Source organism: Pogoniulus pusillus, chromosome 5, assembly GCF_015220805.1.
Source record: "Pogoniulus pusillus isolate bPogPus1 chromosome 5, bPogPus1.pri, whole genome shotgun sequence".
In the NCBI taxonomy this organism is placed as follows: domain Eukaryota; kingdom Metazoa; phylum Chordata; class Aves; order Piciformes; family Lybiidae; genus Pogoniulus; species Pogoniulus pusillus.
The window spans coordinates 8,576,737-8,603,258 of record NC_087268.1 but is presented as its reverse complement, the minus strand read 5'-3'; the positions used below and the strand labels follow the sequence as shown (position 1 = coordinate 8,603,258).

Sequence of the window (26,522 nt, the reverse complement as noted above, 5' to 3'; positions counted from 1 at the left end):
ACGGGAAATTAACTGGAATACACGAGGGAAAAACCACACAAGATGTGTTATTCTAAAGCTACCCTGTATCATGGTGATGTTTCACCGATGTTAGTCATCACGAAAATTGTTTGAGAATAGCAAATATATTTGCAGAACTGACTGAGTTCCAGGAGGTTTGGGAAAGTTCCATCTAATAGTTCATTGAGTCAGGCTTGATGGGGTCCTGAGCAACCTGATATAGTTGGGGATGTCCCTGCTGACTGAAGGATCCCTTCCAACCCAGTGCATTCTATGATTCTATGACAGTGTCACACAGTGAAGCTAAAGAAAGCAGTTGACACTTTGGATTTCACTACTAGAAAGTCCCTCTACAGAGACCACATGATGTGCATTATTCACATTGCTAGATTTTGAGTGTTAGGTTTAATTCATGTGACAGCATGACGGCCACACCATACTGTTAACTGAGGAACTTGCTGTGTGAGCTCAGAGTGCTCACTTCCCTCTCAGAATCAGCACTGCTCACCCTGATGAGCACAGAAGGAGCGGAAAGCACTTCATGAATTAGAATTGTCTCATGGAGGGTAGTCCCTGGAGGTGTTCAAGAAACATGTACACATGGCATTTTGGAATCTGATTTAATGGCCATGGTGGCCTTAGGTTGACAGTTGGACTCGATGACCTTAAAAGTCTCTTCCAACCAAAACAATTCTGTGGTTCTATGAAGGCACTGTTTCCAGGCGACATCTCTTTGGTGAGAAATCTTATTGACCTTTAGGGCAGCCGACCTCTCCAAGTGCTGCTCAACACACTTCTTTATGCAACAAAAAAATACTGCAAGCTTTCACTTCCCTTTACCAACCCTCTGCTAATTAAATTAAATTAACCTTATTTTTATTTTCCCTCTTTTTTTTTGGAGGGGGGATAGTGAGGGTAACACAGGAGATAGCATCAGTCCAGAGGTGCCTTTCAACACCTACCATTCTATGATTTTATTGTTTGGGTTATGAATTAATTGTTTGGGTTGGATAAGACGTCTAAGACCTTCGAGTCCAAACGTCAATCTAACACTGCCACGGCCATTAAACCACATCCCAAAGTGCCATATGCATAAGTTTCTTGAACACCTTCAGGAATGGAATTGGATTCAGCTGGATCCAACCACTGGAATCGATGCCTGACCACCCTTTAAGTAAAGAAATTCTTCATGGTTCTAAACACACAATTGATCCGGCGCTGTCATGATTAATTCTTTGAATTGCATTAATTTTTTAAAGCTTTTTATGTGCAACGCTGGAAACCAGCAGGCGTCCAGCATGCAGACACAGCGACGAAATCCACTCCCCGAGCGTATAGATACGGAGGATGAGTTGGGAAGAGAAGGTCCCCTTGCCCCGCCGCCCAGATCCCTCTCCGCGGCCCCTCGACGTAGCCTAACCGGACCTGGGGCAGGCGGGGGGCCGCCTGTCACCGACGGCAAGCGCGGCGGCAGCACAGCGACGAGGCGGCTCAGGGCCGCCCGAGGGCCTTCCCCCGCCCGTGTGAGCGGGACGACGGGGGCGGAGGCACAGAGTGCGGGGAGGGGGGGAGGCCGGGCCAGTGCTGCTGCTCGTTGCAGCCGCTGCTCCGCCTCTCCCTCCGTAGCTCCCAGTCCTGGAGCGCCGCTCGGCTGCCAGAAGAAAGCGGCCACCTGCTCCGGTGCGGAGTCGCTCCTTGCTGCGCGCCGAGAAGGGAGAGCAGCCGCCCCTCTGCCCGTGCCCGGGACGTTACCACTGCTCTCGCCGCCGGGGGAAAACTGCCGCCGGCTCCCGGCCTCGGAAGGGGGAGAAATCGCAGCCCCTGTCCGCTGCGAGACGGAAGAGCCTCTGCAGGCGCGCCGCTCCGCCGCTCCCTCCCAGTCCCGCCGCGGGCAGGCGGGATGATGGAGCCCCCCGCCGCCTGCGCCTCCTGCTGCCGCCACCCGCTGCCGCCGCCGCTGCTCTGCCTCCTGCTCGCAACCCTCTGCCTGCCGCCAGGTAAGCGCCCGCCCGCGGCAAAGAGCGACCGCACCGTCCCGACCGCGCCGAACTTGGTGGAGGGGTGGCCGGGGGCCGCAGGTGGCGGTACCCGCCCGCATTGCCTTCAGCAGAGTGCCCCGGAACCTACCGCGGATTTATGCGCCGGGCGTCTCTCCCGATCGTTGGTGCCCTTCACGTCCCGTTTCGGCGGCCAGCGGCGGTCCGAGCCGGTGCCGCTTCTCCCGAGGGAAAGGCAGGAGCTGCCCGCGGCTGAGGCGGCGGTGTTCGCGCCCTCCCTGTGGGCGCCAATCGGCCCTGGGGTCCCTGTGGGGCGCTGGCAGTGGGCAGCGCGCGCTGCCCGCGCGGGAGGGCAACCGAGGCTCGGCCCCGCCGCCGCTCCCGTTCACTTTCTGGCTGAGCGGCACGTCCCTGCAGCCAGCCGCCTCCAACTTTGGCCGTTGCCCGCATTCAGTGCACGGCATACGAGCTGCAGAAGCCAGGCGGGGGTCGGTGGGTGCCCGGAGAACGTCGTCGAGCACGACCCCGCCCGCCCGGCAGCCGGGGTGCTCATAGTGGCGGTCCCCCGGGCGTGGCGGCAGCGCTGCGGGGGACTGAGGAGGGTGCTCCGCGACTCGGGTTCGAGTGGGGAACTTCATCTCCCCGCCCCCGCCGCTTTCGAGGCGTTGGGGAAGTGGGAAGGCACCGGGAGTGCTAAATACCCTTAATTGTTGCGGGAGTCTTTTGGCCATGAGGCGTTTGTAGGTTTTTATTTGGTAAATATTGAGCGTGGAAGTGAAGTCTCGGGGAAAAGCTGTGAAGTGAAGGAGTTGTGCATTCGCCGCGGTAGGGGATGATTCCTGTAGAAAGAGCGTCAGCCTGTGGTAATATCTTGTATTGCTTTAAGAAATGGCTTTGCCTTTCTGTGCCTGCTTCTTGCGAGAGCGAAGGGTTTGCAGAAGTGCTGGAGTTGGAGGGGTTCTTTATTCCTGGCCTCTGCTTCCTTCTTATGTGCTCTTCAGTTAACCATTTACAGGCAGTAATGCAGGCTAAGAACAGCGTTTTCTTCACTTGATCTGTTTCTGTTTATTTTGCACAAGCTCTGGTTGCGTACAAACGGAGCTGTAGCTCTGTAAGGCTCCAAACAGAACCAGAAGCAGTTTGATTTTTTCTTTTTTATTAGAGTTACTGAAAAAGCTTCCAAAAATAATCAAAACCTGGTTTGATTTCAGTTAGGAAGAAAAAAAAAACCACCCAAACCTCCAAACAAGCAAAAGCTATTTTGATTTCAGTTGGAAGAATAAAAATACTCCAAACAGAACCAAAATAAATTATGATTTCAGTTAGAATGGTGCAGTTGCTCCAAAGAGAAACCAAAGTCAATTCTGATTTCAGTTAGAATGGTAAAAAAGGTCCAAGCAGACCCAAAAGGTATATTGGAACCGTAAGCAATGTGTTAAGCTTTTGTTTTGGCAAATGCAGTGAATGATCACCGCAGGACATGAAAAATACCAGTCTCGGTGGCAGAGTTTACAGAGAATACTGATTTCTGTGGTGTAAAGTCTTAAGGAAAGATGGTTCATTTAATGAAATCTTTGTGACATGTGGATTATCCAGAGAAAGAAGCACCTCAGCTCCTAAGAAACCAGAATGGGCCCCCGTGGAGAGATTTATCCCAGTCAATAGGGAATGATCTTGCTGATTGTGTGACATTTTCCCTCTGAAGGAAACATGAAGTCGTAAAATATTTTATCCTCAAAGATTGTGTTGATGGAGGTGTATAAAAAGATGAGGTTTGATCACCTACGATCTCAGTAGATTGGAGGTAAAACCAGTTTCTGAGTTCTTTCTGCTTTTTATTTCTTGCTTGCCGCCTTAAGGAGAAGCTCAGGCTGTGTAAGCAAGTACGAGGAGAGAGCAGCCCTACTTCAGCTTGGAAACTTTCCCTGCAGTACAAAAAATGCCTGGAAAGCCTAACACAAAGTTTAAACCTCTAGTTCTGTTTGTTCTGAGGAGTGTTAAATTATACTTGAATGTGAAAATACATATTTTTATATACTATTTCTAGTCTTATATTATTCTCTTGGTATTATGATAGACTTCACATTCTTTTCTCCTTACTGTGTCAGCTATTTTAGATGATAGTTTGCTGTCATCTACAACCAGGTTTGTATTTGGAAAGCAATAGAGCCGCTATAAAAAAGCATATTAAAAGTTACATATATATTTAGATATATATGTGTGCATGCAAAGATGTATGCATGCATATAAAGATACATCTATTTATTTATGTAGAGAGAGAAAGAGAAAAATATACAAGATCTCTCCAGCAATATTCAAGCTGACTATGGCTTGTGATGAGAAATGTAGAGATTCTTTCTTCTTGGGATAAACTATCTGGGAATATACCCATTAAAAAAAAAAAATAAAGGGGGGTAGTCCAAGTCCACAATTGATATTGGCAAACTTTGGGCCAATCTAAAAGAGAACACCACTTAAAATCTCATGCTTTTCTAAAATCAATGTCTGTGTGTGAAAAGAAAGTCAGCTAACCATGACCTTCGTAAAGCTTCCTTTCTTTCACCTCTAACTTTTTGATGATTTATAACTACAAAGCTCAGAGTCTCTTGTAGTGTGTTTTATTACCAACAACTTGCTGGATGTTGCGGAAGGGGAGTGAGACTGTAATGTGTAGTTTTCTCATTCACATGACACTGTGTTCACACTCCTGCCTATAGTTTTGTGTGGGTTTTTTTTCTCCTGCTCTGTCTGGTGTGATACTGATGCAGGGAAACTGGTTTTCTGTGTTAAGATCTAAAATTGATGTGGGTTTTCTGAAACTGAAGGCAGGAAACCTCTATGCCATGTATGGATGTTTCAGTACTCTTTGTGCCTATGGTTCAATAGGTAGCAAAATCATTCATTTTTTAAGTGACCTGTAAGTTGTTAAACTGTTTGGTTTGAGGTGTTTTTTTGGTGTGAATATGCTAGAAAAGTCCCTCAATTTTTTTTTGTCTCGTGCTGTCCCCTCTTCTGCTGGGTTTCTCATATGGCAGTGGGCAACTACAGAAATCATTCAGGTCTGTAAATCTGTTGAAATTTCAGCCCATTGATTTTTACTGGAGAAGATATACGTTGTTATGTTCATGAAATAAATATCTCTGTCCTAAGTCATATTTAATCCCAAGATATCTTATTTCCTCTTCCCAGCCTGTGTACAACTAATACCCTTCCTACAGTACCATCCATTCTCCTTCTTTAAAATAACCTAGGGTGCTAATACGCAGTCCCAGGGTAAACAATTTTAAAGTCTTTGTAGTAGAAGTTGAGCTATTTGTCTTACTTCCAGCAGTAAAAATTGGGGAACAAAATCTCTAAATATTTATGCAAGATGAAACACAAAGGGGAAAATGCAGCAAGCAGCATTAAGTGTTTTACGTAACGCAAATTACAGAATCACAGAATGCATCGAGTTGAAAAGGACCTTCAAAGGTCATATTGTCCACGCCCCCTGTAGTGAGCAGAGTCACCTCCAACTAGATCAGGCTGCCCAGGACCCCCATCAAGTTTGACCTCGAAGTGTGTCCAGGTAGGAGGAGTCAACTATCTATCCGGGCAACCTATTTGAGTATTTCACCACTCTTATTGTAAGGAGCTTCCTCCTGATGTCTAACCTAAATCTACCCTGCTCAGGTTTCAAACCATTCCCCCTCCTATCACTGTAACTCTTTCAGCCTGCCCTCATAGGTGTTCCAGTTCTCTGATCATCTCTGTGGCCCTCCTCTGGACCTGCTTTATCAGGTCCATGTCCTTGTGTTGGGGGCCCTAGTGCTGGATCAGGAAAAGCCTGACCGATATCCTACTTCTGTAGTGTCATTTACAGACTCACACTAAGTGTTCACTGCAGAGTTCCGTAAGGTCATGGCTGCTAGGGAATGGTGCAGAAGGACCTCACAAAACCTATTGTTGTAGTGGCAAAGCTTTTATGTGCTGGCTGGGCACACCACATCACACCACACCGCACCACCTTAGCCTTTTCTTAAGTTTCTAGCACTACTGGGCAGTAGTTCTTTTTGTCAATGTGGTTTTGGACTGGTTGAGCAAATCAAAAGAATAGGAAAATAATTATGGTGGAGTCAGACCTACCTATATATACTTTGAGCTTATTAACAGTTCAGTGACTGAAAGTGCTAATTCTGTAGAAGCTATAATTTGTGTAATTCGATTTCCTAGCACCAGGTGATCAATACTCAGTTTGCCCTATTTGTGACCTGCACTACACAGCCATAATCGTGTTGGCTACTGATAAGCTGGCTCAGGGTCCAGTCTGCAGTGCCTTTGTAGTGCTGCTGCTTTTTTAGACTTTGGGTTTGGCTTTTTTTTTTTTTCCTCCAGACTGTCATACTGATTGTAACAACTGGTTTTTGCACATCCATGATAATCTGTGGTTTGGTTGTTTTTTTTGGGTGTTTTTTTTTCCCCCTTTTTGTTTACTTCTGTGAACTCTGGTATGGGGCCAGACTTCTTGTACTGGTTTTTGAGAGATACTACTATGTCTGAAAATGATTATTATACACTCGTAGAAGGGTTTGGTTTATAAAGTACCTTGAACGTCATCCAGTTCCAACCTCCCTGCCATGGGCAGGGACAGCTTCTACCAGACCAGGTTGCTGAAGACTTCATCCAGCCTGGCCTTGAACACCTCGGGGAAGGGGCCGTTCACAGCCTTCCTGGGCAGCCTGTGCCAGTGTCTCACCACCTTCACTGTGAAGAATCTGCTCCTAATATCCAGTCTAAATCTCCCCTCTTCCAGGTCAAAGCCATTCCTCCTCATCCTATCACTACAAGCCCTTATTAAAATTCCCTCCTCCCAGCTCTCCTGTAGTCCCCTCCAGATACTGGAAGGCCAATCTGAGGTCTCCCTGGAACTTTCCCTTCTCCAGGCTGAAGAAACCCATTTCCCCCAGGCTGTCCCCACAGGGGAGGTGTTTCAGCCCTGATCATTTTCATGGCCTCCTCTGGACCCTCTTGATGTCATTCTTATTTTAGGGGGCTCAGAACTGGATGCAGTACTCCAGGTGGGAGTACTTTAGCTTCTTGGTTCAGTGCTACTTAAGATTTCTCTGGAGTGGCTACTGTACAGCTTTTCCCTTTGATAATACAATAACTTTTTTTATTAGAAAAGGCGTGTAAACCTCAAGGCCACTCTTGTGGAGAATTGAAGACCTGTTGCAATGTGCTGGTTTCTCTCAAGTTCCTCTGCTTTCAGGAAAAATGGTTATGCTTCCGTGCACCAATGCTTGTATGAGAGACTCTTCAAGAACTGCAAATGCTGTAGGGTGATAATTAAAATTTGACTTGAGCAGAATGTGATTTTTCTAGGAAAAAAAAATGAATATTAACAATTCCCCTTGATTGGAAATTGTTGAGTGTTATCTTCCCTGAAGATAAGGCTTTGACCTACATGTTCTTTATCTTAGTATCTTTTCTTTAATAAGGACAGGATGAATATTAAAAGAGGTTGCACATTCCTGTCTTTAAAATATGCTTGAAAATGAATCTCATCTTTTAGAGAGGAGATTGCAGTACAGCTGGTATGCTGGCAATTCACTACTGGCAGCAGTTAGATCAAGTTTCTCCCTTCCCCCCCCCCCCCCCCCCCCCCTCCCCCCCTTTTCTCTTCTGGTTTTGTTTTGTTTTTTCTTCTTTTCTAATGTTTTATTGAAGATGGCTTGAATCACAGTTGATCCTACACCAGTGGATATGAATCTGCTACTCCAAAGAAGCAGCACTTTTGAGCAGTATCTGCCTAGTTTAAGATTAAATTGCTTTTCTTATCATGCATATAGGTCTCCAGAAAGGCAAATAAATATTTACTTATTAAAACAACCACTGCTTCTACTGAACTGGCATTTTTGTTGTTGATAAGAAATATGCCTCTCTGGGAGGTAAAAAAAAGAGACAAAGTGATAAAACATTGGAGAGAGTGCCTGCAGCGTCAGGGTATGAATTTTAGAGGTTATCAGGGGTTAGAACAGTTCTCTAACGTTTGCTTAAAAAGCATTTGAAGTGCTTTCAATAGTTATGGAAATACTAAGCTGTTTCCTTGATAACAAGGGAAAAGTGCGTTTGGTGATTTAATGAGCGTTTCAGCAGTCCCTATGTCTGTGTTGTCTGTTTGCAATTAAGTTGTGCTCTGTACAGTTAACCCTTCATTGTAAAAGAAGATCTTCAAATGCTTCATCTGCATTGGTGTGTTCTGGTTTTGTGCTGTATTGCCTCATCTGTTATATCTGGCATCCTTAGAGCTGGGTGTTGGTCACAGAATCACAGAGTGGTAGGAGTTGGAAGGGACCTCTGAAGATCATCAGGTCCAACCTCTCTGCTGGGGCAAGGTCATCGAAACCAGATCACACAGGAACACGTCCAGGTGGGCCTTGAAAGTCTCCAGAGATGGATACTCCACCACCTCTTTGGGTAGCCTGTTTCAGTGCTCTGCCACACTTGAAGTAAAGAAGATCCTTCTCATGTTTAGATGGAATTTGTTATGTCCCTGTTTATGTCCATTACCTTTTATCCTATCGCTGGGGACCACTGAGCAGAGTCTGACCCTATCTTCCTGACACTTAGTTCTTAGATGTTTGTTAATATGCCCTCAGTCACCTCTACTCCAAGTTCAAACAGACCCAGTTCTCCCCGCCTCTGGTCATCTTATAGATGTTCCAGCCCCTTGCAGTTTTGCTCCTGATGGAAAGCACTCAAACAGCATACTTTAAACTTCTCCTCAGGTCTCATGGGTAGTCAAAGTCCCCAGGGCTGAAGCCCTGGCAACGTGGGTGACATTTTCTGTGTTAGAAGCTCTGTGTGGTGGTTATCCCATTCCCCTGGTTATCTCTTTCATACAGTGTATCTGATGGGTGCATCCCAGCTGTCTGGAATGGAAAGTTTTGTGTGTTGGGGTTTTTTTTCCCTAACAGAGCTTTGATACTGACTATAGTCGGCATATTTCAAACCTGGAGAGATATTGGCAGCTAATTCAATAGAGGGAGCTCCACTACCTTCCTGTTAGAAGCAGCACGTCTCTGCTTTTCCTAGACCTCTGACTTCAGCTTGAAAGTGACACTAAAAATCTTTGTTTCTTCACAGTGTTTTGTGGTGTCAGGCTTTGTTTCTGAAAGCATCTTACTTTCATCACAGGCTTCCGGTTGCATGAAGGAGAAGGACGAATCTAAATCACATAAGGGGCAAACTGACAAAGATGACACGGAGATGCTTCTCTTTTGCAGCAAGGCATTGTGTGTGTTTTAAATGGATACGTTCCAGAATTGGGTTTTCAAATGACCTTGCCTTGTCTGGGGGGCACTTCATGGAGAAACTAAAAAGAATTATACTAAAAAAGAGGGGACTTTTTAAAGATGAAATGGACCAAGAGTGATGTTGCATGAAATAGGGTACAAACAGGATAGGCTGTCGAGGTGAGAGGAAGCTAGAACACTTTCACTAAGATGTGTTGAGTTGGAACTTAATGAAAGAGTCTTTTGTTAAATAAAGTTCTTCTAGGATCATAAAGGAAAAATGGAGTATCTCTGCTGTTCTGCCAGTGGTCTTCATTCTGGGCTATGCAAAAGAAAGCCAGCTTTGGTATCTGCCGGTGTGACTTTTAACCATGTCTCTAATACAAAACCATGTGCGTGCAGAAATCTGATAACTCTTCTGCAAACCTGCAACTTTATCTTTTTATCAAATCTTCTATTTTTTTAAAAAAAATATTTCTCATCAGAATATTTTGAAACTAATGGCATCCTGGCCTGCATCAGGAACAGTGTGGCCAGTAGGACAAGGGAGGTTATTCTTCCCCTGTACTCAGCACTCGTCAGGCCACACCTTGAGTACTGTGTCCAGTTCTGGGCTCCTCTATTCAAGAGAGATGTTGAGGTGCTGGAAGGTGTCCAGAGAAGGGCAACAAAGCTGGTGAGGGGCCTGGAGCACAAATCCTATGAGGAGAGGTTGAGGGAGCTGGGCCTGTTTAGCCTGGAGAAGAGGAGGCTCAGGGGTGATCTTATTACTGTCTACAACTACCTGAAGGGACATTGTAGCCAGGTGGGGGTTGGCCTCTTCTCCCAGGCAACCAGCAATAGAACAAGGGGACACAGTCTCAAGTTGTGCCAGGGTAGGTATAGGCTGGATATTAGGAAGAAGTTCTTCACAGAGAGAGTGATTTCCCATTGGAATGGGCTGCCCAGGGAGGTGGTGGAGGCACCGTCCCTGGGGGTCTTCAAGAAAAGCCTGGCTGAGGCACTTAGTGCCATGGTCTAGTTGACTGGCTAGGGCTGGGTGCTAGGTTGGACTGGATGATCTTGGAGGTCTCTTCCAACCTGGTTGATTCTATGATTCTATTCCTAGGATGGTTTGGGTTGGAAGGGACCTTAAAGATCATGTAGTTGCAATCCCCCTGATGTGGGTAGGAATGCCTCCCGCTAGAGCAGGTTTCTCAAGGCCTGGTGCAACCTGCCCTTGAACACCACCATGAAGGGGGTATCCACAGCTTCCATGAAGCCTCTTCCAAAAAAAAAAAGTAATCCTTTAAATCAAGTTGCCTCCAAATAAACTAATAATGAAGTCAGCATTATTCTCTAATCAGGTGAATCGTGCAGAAATGCCATTTATCATTAGATTCATTATCATTAAACTCACTGCAGAAGTTGCATGGTTTTTATTTACAGAATCACAGTACGGTGGGGATTAGAAAGGACTTCTGGATATCATTAAGTCTAACTCCCTTGCTAAGGCAGGTTGACCTAGATGAGGTTGCACAAGATCTCAATATCCAGGTGGGTTTGAAAAGTGACTAGATAGGGAGACTCTACAATCTCTCTGGGCAGCCTGGTCTAGGACTCCATCACCCTCAAAGGGAAGAATTTTGCTTTGTGTTTAGAAAGATTCTCAGCCTTGCCGCTGTCAAGGAGATAACCTCAGGCATATTATTTTCCTGCTCTGTTTCTCAATTTCCCAGTGTATATAATGGAGAAGAATAGATTTACTTCTCCTTTGTCTCCCTACCAACACACCCCCTGGCTCCACAAGTACAAGATTGCACTCAAATGTATCTCACCAGTGAACACCATAAAGATAATAACTTAGGACAGTTTTGCTGTTTGCTGTACTTATGTCCAAGCCTACTGCTCCAATTCCAGACCTGATGAGGGGCTTCCATGTTGTCCAGCTGCATGTGCTGGTCTCATAAACCACACTCCTTTCTCTTGTGAGCTTTACTGCCTCATTAAAATGCTTTAGGACAAGCCATTGAGGAATGCTTAGAATCACAGAACCATTGAGGTTGGAAAAGAACTTTGTGATCAAATCAGACTGCTCACCTAGAGCTCACAATCCCACCACTACTGGTAAGCCACTACCACTAAACCATATCCCTCAGCACTACATCCACGTGCCTTTGAAATCCCTCCAGGAATGGTGAAGTCACCACCTCCCTCAGCAACCTGTTTCCTAAGCTTTCAGTTTCCCTAGAGAAAATAACCATACTTACAAGATAGCAGAATAGATGTAGCTTGTATGCAGCTAAATGTGGCATTTTATATGACGTGTTTAAGGCTTTTGTTGGTTTGGTTTTGTCTTCTAATAGGAGTTTTTGTGTTTTCTTCAGGGAGCATAACAACTTATTCTTCAAAAACTATGAGCTGAGTGAGTTTATCATGCTGGCCAGGAAGAATTGCTAAGGCTTGTATTTTAGAAAGAGAAGAGGGCTGGTGCAGTTTATCTGCAGGGTGAAATAGTAAATGCTCCCATAAAGCTGTGGAACTAGGTAGCTTACAAAGAATGCTTGGTTTTAACTGGGCTTAAAAATGTACAGTTGATTCCAAGTGTGAATTCTTAACAAATGGGGTCTTTAACTGCATTTTTTAAAGCCTGCTGTTATAGTCATAGAACCACAGAATAGTTGTGGTTGGAAGAGACCTCTGGAGGTCTAGTCCAAACCCTGCTCCTCAAGCAGGATGACCTAGAGCCAGTTGCACAGAACTGTATCCAGTTGGAATATTTCCAAGAATGGAGGCCTCTGCAACCTATTCCAATGTTTGATCATCCTGACATTAAAAAAAAAGGTTTTCATTATGTTTAAATGAAATTTCTTATATATTAATTTGGCCTGTTGCTTTCTGTTCTTCCACCATCCTCACCACTGAGAAGAATCTGAATCTGCCTGTTCTGCACACCTCCAGCAGATATTTAAGACCTTTTACAAGAAGTTGTGATAGGATGTGAAGGAATGAATTAAATCTCGAGGAGGGGAGGTATAGGCTGGGTACTAGAAAGGAATTATCTCTGGTGAAGGTGATGAGACACTGGAACAGGTTGTCCAGGGAAGTCATGGATGCCCCTTCCTCAGAGGTGTGTAAGGCCAGGTTGGATGAGGACTTGAGCAACCTGGTCTAGTAGAAGGTGTCTTTAACCATGGCAGGGAGTTGGAACGAGATGACCTTTTAAGGTCCCTTCCAACCCAGACCATTCTGTGAATTTTGACATGGAATTTCATTTTATGAAATACTGAAACCAGCATGAATATAGCAAAGTGAAGTTTGTGGCTCCTCTGTATAAAGCCATGTTTGTTGCCTTGTTTTGGAGAGCAGAGATGAACTTAATGGCCTTTGCCTTCAAAGATGTACATGGAAAATAAAAGGCATGATGAATCAGAGAATAATGAGGCAGGATTTGGGGAACTTTCAGTGTAGCATGTAACTTCAGAAGAGAGAAGGATTCCTGATACTGCACATCAAGCTCTCTAGCAAGTGCTTGCACAGAGAGAAATGATAAGGGTAAGTATTATCTTCAAATGCACTCATTGACACAGCATTATGGGATTTCCTTTCTCAAATTGGGGAAGTTGAAAGTTTCTAACACTGCCAGCAAAGTGATGTGCTGACAAGTGGTGACGTAAACCAAGAAAACATTTGCATATTAAACTTGACAGCTTGAAAGGTTAGCAAGGGGAATTTTTTTCCCCAGCTTTTAGTACATGACTGAAGGTTTTTGTTAAGTTTAATGTTACTCTTCAGTTCTCAAGTAACTGCACGATTTACTGCTAATCTTGAACCCTGCCTACACACAGAATCAATAATGAAGTTGATGTTGTGCTTGTCCCACCAGCTTCCAGTTTGTGTGAGTTGTGTTTCTTGCTATTGTTTTCAACACAGACAAGAACTCTTAGTAATGCATAACTTGCTGGGCAGCCCATTTGCTTGGGTTGGAAGGGATCTGAGAGATCATCTAGTTCCAAGTTCCCTGCCATGTACAGGAACACCTTCCACTAGACCAGGTTGCTCAAGGCTTCATCCAGCCTGGCCTTGAACAACTCCAGGGAGGGGGCATCCATGGCCTCCTTGGGCAACCTGTCCCAGTGTCTCACCACCCTCACCATGAAGAATTTCTTCCTAATATCCAGTCCAAATCTCCCCTCTTCCAGCTTCAAACCATTCCCCATCATCCTTTATGCAAGCCCTTGTCTCTCCCCAGTTTTCTTGTGGGCCCCTTTTAGTTCTATAGTTCGAAACAATTGCTAACATGTAAGTAAATAATGACAGTGACTTCACGTTTCTGAACTTACATTTTGCACTTTGGTTGCAAATACACATGCAGGTTTTTTGTTACATTTTTAGAACTTCCAGAAAATGTTTTTGCTTTGGTATTTTAGCTCTTAACATGCCTTCTGTAACAGACCTTTGCCTTCAGATGTTTCAGAGTTTAGTTTAACCTTGCTGACCGCACTGCTGTTAAATGATGCAACAGGTTCTGTCTTAGCTTTGAAGTTTAAATCCTTAGTATAACCTTTACCCTAAAGGTTTAATTCAGTTAAACATATGGTGCTCCACAGCCCATTTGAGTCTCTGGTGAAGAGCAGGGCTTCTCAAAGTTCATCTGCAGGTTTGGTAAGAGTCAGGTTCTGGTATTGCATCCAGACTCAGTTGTGTCTGCAGGTCATTTCTTGTCACATCTTATCAGTTTCTTCAGTAGCCTGCAGTGTTAAATCCAAAAGTTCTGCACAGCTTCAGAGGATGACAAGGGGAGGATTCTAAAAGCTTTTGAGATAGTGGAAAATAAATGGTGTGTTGCAAAGTTGATGTCTGTGGATGTAGGAGAGGCAGGTTAACCATTTTTTAGTTTAGATTTCACAGAATTTGTGGCATCCTGTGTGCATCTTAACATAGATTATACCCACTTCATTAGCAAGGAGGTTCTTTCTTTAACTCACAAGAGCCTGCAGCTCCAAGAAAGCAGCTTTAGGGTCAGGGGAAGCAAAATTCCTGGCCCAGGTATCAAAATCATAGAATCATGGAATGTTATAAATTAAAATTTTGGTATATCAGAGGACTGTTGAGAGATGTACTGTGTCTGTCTGAGAGCCAGAGGGGTAGGAAAAGGTAGGATGAGGGTTGTGGGTTTTCACATGTCTTCTTGTAGAATCACAGAGTTGTTCTGGTTGGAAATACTCCTAGGATCATGAAGTCCAGCCATCGACTTAGCACCACCGTGGCCATTGAACCATGTCCCAAAATGCCATGTACACACATTTCTTGAACATCTCCAGGAAAGGTGTCTCCATCACCTCCCTGGGCAGCCTGTTCTAATGTCTAACCACTCTTGCAGGAGAAAAAACTTCTAATATTCAGCCCAAACCTGATTTCAGGCCATGGGAGTGGGGATGTAGCTGGGTGTTGAGGCATGGTTTTTGAGAGGTCTTGTCACGAGAGCAGGGATGTAGCTGTGCGTTGGGGCATGCTGGCAGCATTATGCTCTGCAGAGCCTTCTGCCATTTTCTCACAAATGGAGAACTGAGGCACCACTACAGTATGGCTTGGAGAGACAACTTTGGAGTTACTCTTGGAGAGTATGCAGCTTAAGAGCTGGAGGTCAGAAACTCTTCTCCATGCTGACCACTTTCTTTCCCTCTATAAGAGGAGGAGAGAAGGGTCTGTATTCCTGCCAAGCGTGAGAAGTTCTTTGCCTTTGCTGGGGACAGGCTTACCCTCTGACCTGCTGCAGAGAGGTATCTGGTGCTTTTAGGGAAATCTCATATTAATCCTTCTCTGAATAGTGTACAGAGAACTCTATGAGTTGCTGTTCAATCATGATGTCCATCTGCAAGTAGTAGCAGTGATAAGGAAGTGAATGGGTTTGCAGATTCACACTGAAGAAGCTAATTCTTTTCTGCCTTTTTTTTTTTCTGGATAGGAGTCTAATAGATATTTTATCTAATAGTACATCTCCTCCACTACCTTCTTTCCCTCTATCAATGAAGAATTAAATCACCACAAAATAAATTATGTAAGAATCATAAAACCATTTGGGTGGAAAAAGACTAACCACCATTAAACCATGTCTCAAAGTGCCATGTCCACACATTTCTTGGACACCTGTGGGGATGGTGACTGGGAAAAAGATGCAAATATGGAATACTGAAATTATTATCCACTGATTATTTATTTTTTAAAATTCTTTAAGCATGTGATGTTTAAGGGGGGGAAAAAAGTGAGAGATCTTTCATTTAAAGAAAGCAAAATTGCATAGTAAAGGTGGTTTTGATTTTATAAGCTTGAACTTAAAAAGTTGTGCTTGAACATCAGAAGATGCATGGGAATGTTTCAGGCAGAGAAATAGACAATGCATTTTTTTGCTAGCTTACTGTGTACTAAACTTCACTGTATAGTGAGTAGTGTGTCTCTCATCTGTAGGTTTCAAGAGCAAGGGCTTTAGAGGTGACAACAATTAAGGAAAGCTAGGGTGTTTAGAATTGCAAGAGCAGCACTCTGAATCTTTGACAGGGCTTACTAATCTGAAAAGGAAGATGGATTGGTTTTATACTTAAAAGTTTAGTTTTTTCCACTGCTCTGTAAGCAAATGTTTCTGACTAGAGCACATATGGAGGAGCTGAAAGAGATCAGTACATCAGTAACTTATGTTCAAGCCAAAGACATGGATCAGCATCTCTGCAGGGAGTGGCAGATAAAAATAAAAAGCAAGTAGCTTATTTCTTTTGTGTTAAACCATGTATATTTCTAAAGCTTGCTGAAAGAAATAAGATGGCAAAAATGCAGAAAGGAGTCTTTGCAAGAGAAACCAGAAAGGGCAAAATGTTGTTTGGGAATGCCCATTGAAGGATGCTGCCCAGACAGGATGGCTTAAGTTTGAAGGCACCTAAAAGATCATGTAGTTCCAAAACCCCCTCCGCGGGCAGGGACACTTGGCACTAGAACAGGTTTCTCAGGCCATTATCTGGTCTGGTACTTCCAGGGATGAGGAGTCCACAACTTCTCTGGACAACCCGTTTCAGTGTCTCATCACCTTTATAGTAAAGAACTTCTTCCTAATGTCTAAACTAAATCTACCTTGCTCATGCTAAGACTCTCTTTTAAAGAAGGGATTAAAAAATGCTCAATATTTTCTTCTAGTCCTTGTAAGAGGCTTGGCTTATGAGGTAATGTGTCAGGGAAAGGGTGTCATATGTTAAATGTAATTAGCTGGTGACCTGACCATAGAATTGTTTTGATTGGGAAAGACCTTTAAGATGATGGAGTTCCAGCCATCAACCTAAGACCACCATGGCCCAAAGTACCAAATCCACAAGTTTCTTGGACACCTCATTGCCGTATTAGACTGCAGTAGCTGACAGATGCTATAACCTTAAAATGGCAACTGTACCAAGTCACAAAATCCAGAAATTAAGCTAACAGTAGTTTTGGGCCACGACCCAGCATGTATTTCAGTATCCAGCTTCAAAATTATTCAGGTATTATATTTGTCCAGAGAACGACCACAAGAACGATCAGCAAACAGGCAGACCTGCCATATGAGGAAAGGCTGAGAGAACTGGGTCTGTTCAGCCTTGAGAAGAGAAGGCTTAGGGAAGATCTAGTTATCATGGACCAAGTACATCAAGGGTGGCTGCCAGAGGCATGGAGACTCCCTTTTTACAAGGAGTCACATGGAAAAGACGAGGAGTGATGGGGACAAGTTGCTCCTGGAGAGATTCTGATTGGGCTCCAGAAAAAAACTTCCCCGTAAGATCAGTCAGACATTGGAATCACCTCCCAAGGGAAGCAGTGGATTTCCTCTACATTAGACAATTTAAAGCTTGACAGGATGTGGGTTCCATCTCATTCCAACTCTGCTGTTGCCTAGAAGGGTTCAACCAAATTATCCTTGAGGTGCTTTCTGTTCTGACATTCCATGATTCTATGGAGTATTGAAATTATTCTATGATTCTGTAGTCTTAAGTATGTAGTTTCCAGGCTAGAAGCTGCAGGATGCTTACAGAGCAGTCTCATGTAGACACACTAAAGTGTAAGTGATGGGTTAGAGACTGTTAGGATGCTAGATGCTGTTTGTGAGTTGTAGCATCTTTCTGCTCCTTAAAGAGGCTGTCTGCCTAGCTCAGCTTGCAGAGAAATGGGTTAGGTAGGGATTGATGTAGTTCAGTCTTCCTGAGGATGATGCAAGCTCACCAATTCAGCTGACTTTTTAAGCCTCCATTTTTTATACTGTGTACACATGATGTTTTTAAATATATAAAATATATTATAGGAAAAAGGCTGTGTATGAGGGTTTTTTGCCTGTCAGCAGGGAATATGCAGCTTACTAAGCTTTCTTGAGTCTAATTTTAAGTGGAGAGAATGCTTCTGTATAAATTGAGATTATCTCATCACAATATTTTTATGATTGTTAATTAAAATATGAGGAAATCCTTTAGAGGAGATTTGCAGTTTTGAGGCTTTGATGAGACTTAACAGGAGAGATCTATTTTTATAGTTATGCCTTCTTATTAGTTCTCGAGATGAGGATATGTTTAAATGCATGGCTATCAAATCCTGTGATGATTACTTGTTTATTTTGCACTGTAGACTAATTCAGTTATGGTCTCCTTCATTTAGTGTTTGTGTCCCACTTTTCAAGGTAATATTGTAGTGCTTTATTGTTATTACTGTTTAAAATCAGCTCTCAGAGTAATTTTCATTTGAGCTTGGTGGTTTGGGGTTGTTTGTTTTTTTTGGTGTGGGTTTTTGTTTTTTTTTTTTCAATACTAACTTTCAGTGAAACACTTTTTTGGTAGACCATTGTGAATTACAGCCATTTAAGTTGTTCCATCTCCTCAAAATTGAGCTGCTGGAGCATGTCCAGAGCTGGACAACAAAGCTGGTCAAGGGTCTAGAGAACAAGCCTGGTGAGGAGCAGTTGAGAGAACTGGGGTTGTTTAGTCTGGAGAGGAGGAGAATGAGGGGACACCTCAATGCTCTGTACAACTCTCTGAGAGAAGGGTGGAGTGAGGTAGGATCTCTTCTTCCTAGAATCAGATGCTAGAATGAGAGGAAATGGCCTGAAATTGTGCCAGGGGAGGTTTAGGTTGGCTGTTAGGAGGAATTTCTTTCCTGCAAGAGTGGTCAGCCATTGGAACAGGTTGCCCAAAGAGGTGGTGGAGCTACCATCCCTGGAATTGCTCGAGAAATGTGTGGCCCTGGCACTTTGAGACATGGTTTAATGGCCATGGCAGTGTTGGGTTGATGGCTGGACTCAATCTTGGAGGTCTTTTCCAACCAAAACAATTCTGTGATTCTAATACAATTTTTTGGGGGATGATTTTAGTTAATTCATCATTCATAGAGGAAAAGAAGGTAGTGGAAGAGATGTTCTGCTAGATAAAGTATCAATGTTTCACATAGTCTTTGCTATCAGTGCAGTTGAAAGCAAGAATCCATTGTATAGATGGTGCTTATCAGAAGTTAGTAAATGGTAAATGCAGTTTCATTTTTTAACTAAATACCTAGCCCTGGAACTTGTTAGCAGAGGGTAGAAGCTGCAATCATTTTCAGTAAATGCCTGCGCATTATCTGGGTGTATTTCTGCACACTGCATTTTAGGGGAATTAGAGGAAAATCATCCCCTGAAGACTCCCTGAAGTCTTTTAAACTGGCTTGTGAAAGAGGAGGATCAAGCCTTTCACTATCAAAGCATAGTTTGCTTTCATGTCTCGTTGAAGGTGATCAAGGTTTGGAAAGACATCTAGCATCGTCAAGTCCAACCATCACCTGATACCACCATGGACATTAAACCATGTCCCAAAGTGCCATGTTCATGTATTTCTTGAACACCTCTGGGGATGCTGACTCCACCATCTCCCTGGGGAGTCTGTTCCAGTGCCTGACCACTCTTGCAGAAAATAAATTCTTCTAATAACCAATCTGAGCTGACCACTTTCTCATTACTCAGATAGTTTTGGGTTTTTTGGGAATTGTTTGTTTGATTGATTGTTTCTTTGTAGGCAAAGATTACTTTCAGCTTTGCGAGTTTAAAGGAGTTAGTTTCACACCCCTGTATGGTTGGTTTATCCACATCATCAGTCAGAATTTACAGATAAGGGGCATGGTAATGCAGGAGAACTTTATTCCTTTTTCATTACCTGTATTTTCCTCTGACTTTGCCAACATGATAAAAAATTCTTTGAGTGCAGAAGTTATTTGTTGCTGCTGACAGACCATGAATTCACTGTACTAGAAAATTGTCAATCTTCCAGTTGTACAAGTCCAGTCAAGCCACTATTCACTGTTCCCACACAAGCTGTCATGTACCTCTTCTTGAACTAGAATCATACAATTGTTTAGACTTTAAGTCACTGAGTCCAGCTGTTAACCTGGTGCTGCCTAGTTCACCACTAAACTGTATCACCAAACGCTGTACCTTTAAGTCTCTTAAATGCCTCCAGGGGTGGTGACTCAACTGCTTCCCTGAGCAGCCCATATCCATTGAGTTGCTGGAGTGTGTCCAAAGAAGGGCAACAAAGCTGATAAAGGGTCCAGAGAACAAACCTTGTGAAGAGTGACTGCAGGAACTGGGGTTGTTTAGCCTGGAGAAGAGAAGGCTGAAGGGAGAGCACAGTGTTCTCTAGAACTACATGAAAAGAGGTTGGATTGAGGTGCTGGTTGGTTTCTTCTCCCTAGTATCAGGCACTAAACAGAGAGGAAATGGCCTAAAATTGTGCCAGAGGAGGTTTAGGTTGGATATTAGGAAGAATTTCTTTCCTGCAAGAGTGTTCAGGCATTAGAACAGGCTGCCCAGAGAGATGGCAGAATCACCACCTCTGGAGATGTTCAACAAACATGTGGACATGGCGCTTTGGGATATGATTTAACAGCCAGGGTGATGTTAGGTTGGTGGTTGGACTCCATGATCTTAGAGTTGTTTCAGTTGGAAAAGGCTCCAACGAGTCTCTTGATTTTTTTTTTTAAACAATTATTGCTGTATATTAATTTTATATTTACAACAACTATGTCTTACTTCTTGTTCAAGACACTCTTCTACACACCAGTGTGTTTTGGTCTTCTACTTTTCAAAGATCACAGAATGTTTTTCTGTTGGAAAAGTCCTCTGAGATCAACCCTAACAGAGTCTCAGTAACTGCATTTTTTGTCTCAGTAAGAGTTGTTTTTTTCTTTTATCTGACTTAATGTGGCCTGACTTTCTGTCTTTTGGATAACATTTGTTTGAGTCTTGGTTGCAACAATCCAGTCATTCTAAACTTGCAGAGTTTACTTGGTTTTTACCTTGCTGGCTATTCACTGGGAAACTTGACTGCCAGCTGCAGATCACGACAGCTGTGAAAATGAAAGCATTTTCTAGGTACACTTGATACCTTAATTTACCAGAAATCTTGATTTAACTGGAAGGGTTGCTAAGAATAGCAACCTCATCTAGCATGTCTGGCTCTATTCTGATTCAGCTTTCAGTATCTCTATTTAGTGGGGCTGGTTTTGATTGGCTCTCCAAAATGGTCTAAGTCTTCTCAAGCTGCCCCAACTTTCTGCAGATATTACAGCAGGAAATTCATATCACATAGTTGGTTTAACAGACTTTTCTGATCAGAGGGTTACAGAGTAGGGCAGGTTTCTTCTAGCTGTGTGGCTTTGAGTGCTAAATACTGCCTTGGGCTGTGCAAGGATAACAGTGGGGTAGGGTTTGAAAAGGACCTCTAGAAGTTGAGTCCAAATTCCCTGCCAAAGAGGGATGTCCCTAGGGCAGACCACAGAGGAACATGTCCAGATGGGTCTTGAAAGTCTCCAGAGAAGAGACTCCACAACCTCTGATGGAGGCCTACTCTAGAGCTCCAGCATCATCACAGCAAAGAATTCTCTTCTCATCTTGAGGTGGAAATTCTTGTTCCAGTTTGTGTCCATTACCCCTTGTGCTATCACAGTACAACACTGAAGGAGTGTGCCCAGGTGGCCAAGAGAGCCAATGGCATCCTAGCTTGTATCAGGAATAGTGTGGCTAGTAAGACGAGGGAGGTTATTCATCCCTTGTACTCAATAGTCAGGCCACACCTCGAGGACTTTGTCCAGTTCTGGGCTCCTCAATTCGAGAGAGATGTTGAGATATTGCAACACAGTCCTGTGAGGAGAGGCTGAGGGAGCTGGGGGTGTTTAGGGTGGAGAAGAGGAGGCTCAGGGCTGACCTCATTGCTGTCTACGACTATCTAAAGGGAGGTTGTAGCCAGGTGGGGATTGGTCTCTTCTCCCAGGCAACCAGAACAGAACAAGGGGACACAGTCTCAAGTTGTGCTGAGAGAGGTCTAGGTTGGATGTTAGGAGGAAGTTCTTCACAGAGAGAATGAATTGCTATTGGAATGGGCTGCCCAGGGAGGTGGAGTTGCCACGCCTGGAGGTGTTCAAGCAAAGCCTGGCTGAGGCACTTAGTGCCATGGTCTGGTTGACTGGCTAGGGCTGGGTGCTAGGTTGGACTGGATGATCTTGGAGGTCACTTTCAACCTGGTTGATTCTATGATTCTGTGAGAAGTGGTCCCTCCACTGAGGCCTGAGGAGTAGCACTGCTGCCAGCTGGATTTAACTCCACTGACTGATACTCTTAGGGTGCTCAGCTAGTGCTTTATCCAGCAGAACCATGCCTCTCCAAGCCAGGATCAGCCAGTTAGTCCACAAGAATCCTGTGGAAACCAGTGTTAAAGGCTTCTGAAAAGTCTAGGTAGACAGTATCTGCAGCCTTCACTTTTCTCAAGCAGCTCCTCCACCACCCCTCACCTGCCCAAAACAGTTCCTGCTCTTGTTTCCCCACTCTTCACCTATCCATAGCACCTCCTGCTCCCCCCCAAACCCTTACCTCCCCTAAGCAGCCCCTGTTCCTCCCTTTCACTCTGCCTAAACAGCTCTGCTCTACCAGCACCATTTTCATCCCCACCCCAGAGCCCGGGGCAAGACCATCAAACAGCTAAAATATCACCCAGAAAAGCTCAGCTCCAACAAGGACACACACCCAGCACCCATGCATGCTATAGCAGTGGTCATTGATGCCAACCCTAACTAAATGATCCTTCAGGGTCCCTTCCAGTCCCTAACAATCTGATTCTCCACCACACCTCACCTTCCTAAAGCAGTCCCTGCTCCCCCCTGCTCTTACCTGCTTACCTCTCACTCTGCCCAAAGAGCTTCTCTTCTCCACCACCATTCTTGCGGCCATCTCAGAGCCCAAGGCAAGAGCCTCAACCAGCTAAAATACCCTGCAAAAGAAACCAGCTCCAGCAAGGACACACACCCAGCACCCGTGGAAGATGTTGTATGTTGCAATGGTTGCTGAGCCTAACCCTAACAGCCGGGGGGCCACCAGACCCCCCGGCCTTTGAAATCCTCCACCAATTCACCCGGTGCACACCATGGGCACTCACCAGGGACGCCAGGCAGAGGATCCCTTGGCCCACAATGGGCCTAACTTGGGGCTTCTGACCTTCTGGGGCAGAATATAAAGGGGAGTGGGCAGGGAGGGCAAAGTGGCTGCACCTGGGGTGGGAGGAGACTCCAATAGCCAGCTAATGGCAAACGGCATCACCTGGTGGCATCTGATGTGTTACCATAGGAAACTAATTAAATGGTGATTGATTGACTACAAGCATAGCAGATGATAGCAATACCTCTAATCAAAGCTGATTACATAATGCCCAGATCAAATAGCACAATGAAGATATGTATTTGAACAAATCATGCTGGCTAAAGCACATCATTTAATTTATCTGCTGAAGGGGGCAATGCAGTGACTGACAAAATATCTTCTGTGTTAAAAGAGGAGGTATTAAAATAAAGCCTGGATGAGGCACTTAGTGCCATGGTCTAGTTGATTGGACAGGGCTGGGTGATAGGTTGGACTGGATGATCTTGGAGGTCTCTTCCAACCTGGTTGATTCTATGATCCTAAGAGACTAGCACTGCCTTCTTGACACCCACCCTTCAGATATTTATAAACATTAATAAGATCTCCTTGATTGAGCACAGCACTGTAGTGTGGTAGCTGCAGTGTTAGAAGTTGACTTATGGAGGTGTTGCATGGCTGCATTGTCAGTGAAATGTTTTTTTCTTTTGGTGCTGCCTTGAATCATAAATGCATTTACGTGGGGAAAGACCTTCAAGGTCATCAAATACTGGGCTAGAGGTGTCTGAGCTATATGGAAGTTGTTGGACACTTGCAAGACTGTTTTTCAGCACCCTGCTCCCTCAGTCCTCCTCCTGTGTGAGGAGGAGAAGGACACAAGATTCAGCTTTACCCTTTGTAGAGATGCAAGGATGATTTTGGATTTTACTGCACTTCAGCAGCACCACCACTACCTTCTTGTCCTGGCCAGGTGGGGTTGTCTCATTAGCAACTGCTGCTGCCCTTCAGGCAGCGCTGTTAGGAGGTGGGCTGAGGGAGCAGTAGCTGACTGCCTTACTTCTGGCCAGGTAAGAAACACAATGGAAGTTACATCTGTCATCATGTAAAGTGTCAAAATGAGAAAATCTAAGGAGCCTGTGAAGGACTCTGGTACTGGCTGATAGGACAAATTGGACTGAGATCACAGAATGTTAGGGGCTGGAAGGGACCTCAAAAGATCGCCTCGTCCAACCCCTCTTCCAGAGCAGAATCACCTGTACCAGGTCACACAGGAATGCATCCATCTGGACCTTGAATATCTCCAGAGAAGGGGACTCCACAGCCCTCCTGGGCAGCCTGTTCCAGTGTTCTGTCACCCTCATAGTGAATTTTTTTTTTCCTTACGTTCACATGGAACTTCTGCCTCAGCTTCCACACACTGCCCCTTGTCCTGTCATCAGGCATCACCAAGCAGAGCCTCCTGGCACTCACCCTTCACATAGTTGTAAATGTTGATGAGGTCATCCCTCAGTCTCCTCTTCTCCAAGCTAAAGAACCCCATCTCCCACCGTCCCTCCTTGTAAGAGAGATGTGCTACTCCCTTAATCAATTTTGTGGCTCTGCTCTGGACCCTTTCAAGCAGTTCCCTGAAAAAGCTAAGTGAAAAGTGAAGGAAAGCCTGGAAAATGAGGGCTGTTGTACAACTATTTTATCATCAAAATACAAAATGAGAAGTCCCTTACTGACATTAGCCAATAAAACCCAATACTCAGCTTTCTAGTTTATGTGTTTCACAGCTAATAAAATTGATAGAACTATACTTCATTTATGTCTATCAATAATTGAGTCTGTAATTAAGGCTTTTATTACCAAGAAACCCTCCTGATTCCGTTTGCAGGGAATATCATTAATAAAGTCCATTTTTCATTGTCAGTTTCTCCTCATGATCAGGTATGGAAATATTTTGTAATTTAATAATCAATGCCAGGTTAGCAATCTTCCTTTTTTTTTCCCCCTTTTCTCTTTTTTTCTCAGAGTACAGAGTAAAAGAAAGGAATACAGTAGAGACAAGGATCAAGATATTGCCATCTCTGGTTTTGGGTGGGGGGGGGGGGTTGTCTCATTGAGGAAACAAGTTACTTTATAGTTTGTTTTAGAATGCTGACTGAAAGATGCATGGGTGTGATGCTGAGGGACATGGTTTAGTGGTAGTAATTTAGCAGTAGTGGTGGGATTATGAGTTGAAGGTGAGCATTGGACTTGATGATCTCAAAGGTCTCTTCCAAACTCAACAGTTGCATGATTCTATGAACGTTGTTTTAAACTTGCTGTTGGTTTGCTTTGTTCCTCAAAAGCTGAGTTAGTTCAAATGCAAGGAAGGCAAGCTTTCTGCTAGAGAATTTCATAAGCTGATACCTGCAGGTAAACATTCCTGCCAATACCTTCTTTCCATGGCCTTCTTTTGGTAGAGGAGTGATGCAAGATGCTTTACAAAGAAATGAATGGCCAACTAAATTGCTAAGTTGACTGGCTAGGGCTGGGTGATAGGTTGGACTGGATGATCTTGGAGGTCTCTTCCAGCCTGGTTGATTCTATGAAAGGTGGGCAGTCATAGAATCATAGAATGGTTTGGATTGGGAGGGACCTTAAAGATCATTGAGTTCCAACCCTCCTGCAATGGGCAGAGACACTTCCTATTAGACCAAGTTGCTCAAGGCCTCATCCAGCCTGACCTTGAACACCTCCTGGGAGGAGACATCCACAGCCTCCCCATACAACTTGTTTGAGTATCTCACCACCCTCACAGGAAGAAATTCTTTACAAATATCCAGTCTAAATCTACCCTCATGGGCCTGAACAGGACGATTCAGTTAAAAAAAAAAACATTCTGGTTGCTGATTTATGTGTTTTTTTTTTCCCCAGGGACTCTGTTTCTCTTTGCCATTAATGGCCTGAGGCATTAAAACAGTGTTCTGTTTTTCCTTTTCAAGAGTTGTTTCTTGTAGTCCTTTAATTTCTCCATAGGTGTATAAAATGAACAGAGGCATACCTACCTTTCTCAGAATATTAAACAAAAAAAAATATCTGGCAAGAAAATGTGTGGGTTTTTTTCTTTTTTTTTCCTTTTTTTCTAGTTTTATTTCTTCTCAGACTGGTTTAAATTCTCCATAGGTTCATGAAATAAACACAGGTATACCTATCTTTCTCAGAAAGGATGTCATCATGGATGGTGACTCTACCACCTCTCTTGGCAACCTATTCCAGTGGGTATGAGTGGAGTCCTCATGTCTTTTCCTGCATTCATGATACCACTCAGAGTTTACTCAGTTTACTGTCTGCATTGTTATATTGAAAATACAAGTTAGATGATGATTTGAATTGGAACTTGATGAAGCAGAGCATCCCACTGCACAGCAACAATTTCTGCACCGTCATGGTCTCTCTCTCGACACCCTGAGCCTTTTATCTTCCTACCAAGTGACTTGTTGCCAGAGTTGGACCCTCTGCTTTGAAGTTGCTTATCCTTAAGGTCTGTGCTTCAGACCTTTTGCTCTTTCCTGTGCTTCAAGGAAACTGCTGCCTGATTTTTTTTTTCTACTTTTCCTTGCCTGCCTTCCCTTTCTTCCCCTCCCAGTCCATGACAACTTGCTGTCTAATTCCCCTGTTTTTATACAGCACTTACAGCTTTGCCTAATCAGGCAAGATAATGAAGAGGCACATCAGGTTGCTCTCAGGATGCACAGTTTCCAGCTAATTGTGTGCTCTTGAATTGTCCTCTTAAGAGAATTTTATCTGAGATGGACTATGTGTCCCTTCACAGATGGTTTCAAAAACACCTTTGGGTGTTTTAAGTAC

At 44.1% G+C, this 26,522-nt stretch overlaps 1 protein-coding gene across 3 annotated transcripts in view; it reads left to right on the top strand.

The window, feature by feature from the left end:
- The first annotated feature begins 1,623 nt into the window (after window positions 1–1,623).
- ALCAM (activated leukocyte cell adhesion molecule) overlaps window positions 1,624–26,522 on the top strand; it is a 146,816-nt gene continuing 121,917 nt past the window's right edge. For 2 of the 3 annotated variants that reach the window (XM_064143152.1, XM_064143156.1), the window contains exon 1: window positions 1,624–1,997. In XM_064143152.1, coding sequence (XP_063999222.1) covers window positions 1,901–1,997 — 97 coding nt within the window. In that variant the 5' untranslated portion in view covers window positions 1,624–1,900. The remainder of the gene's footprint in view (window positions 1,998–26,522) is intronic. The other variant, XM_064143154.1, reaches the window with a different exon arrangement.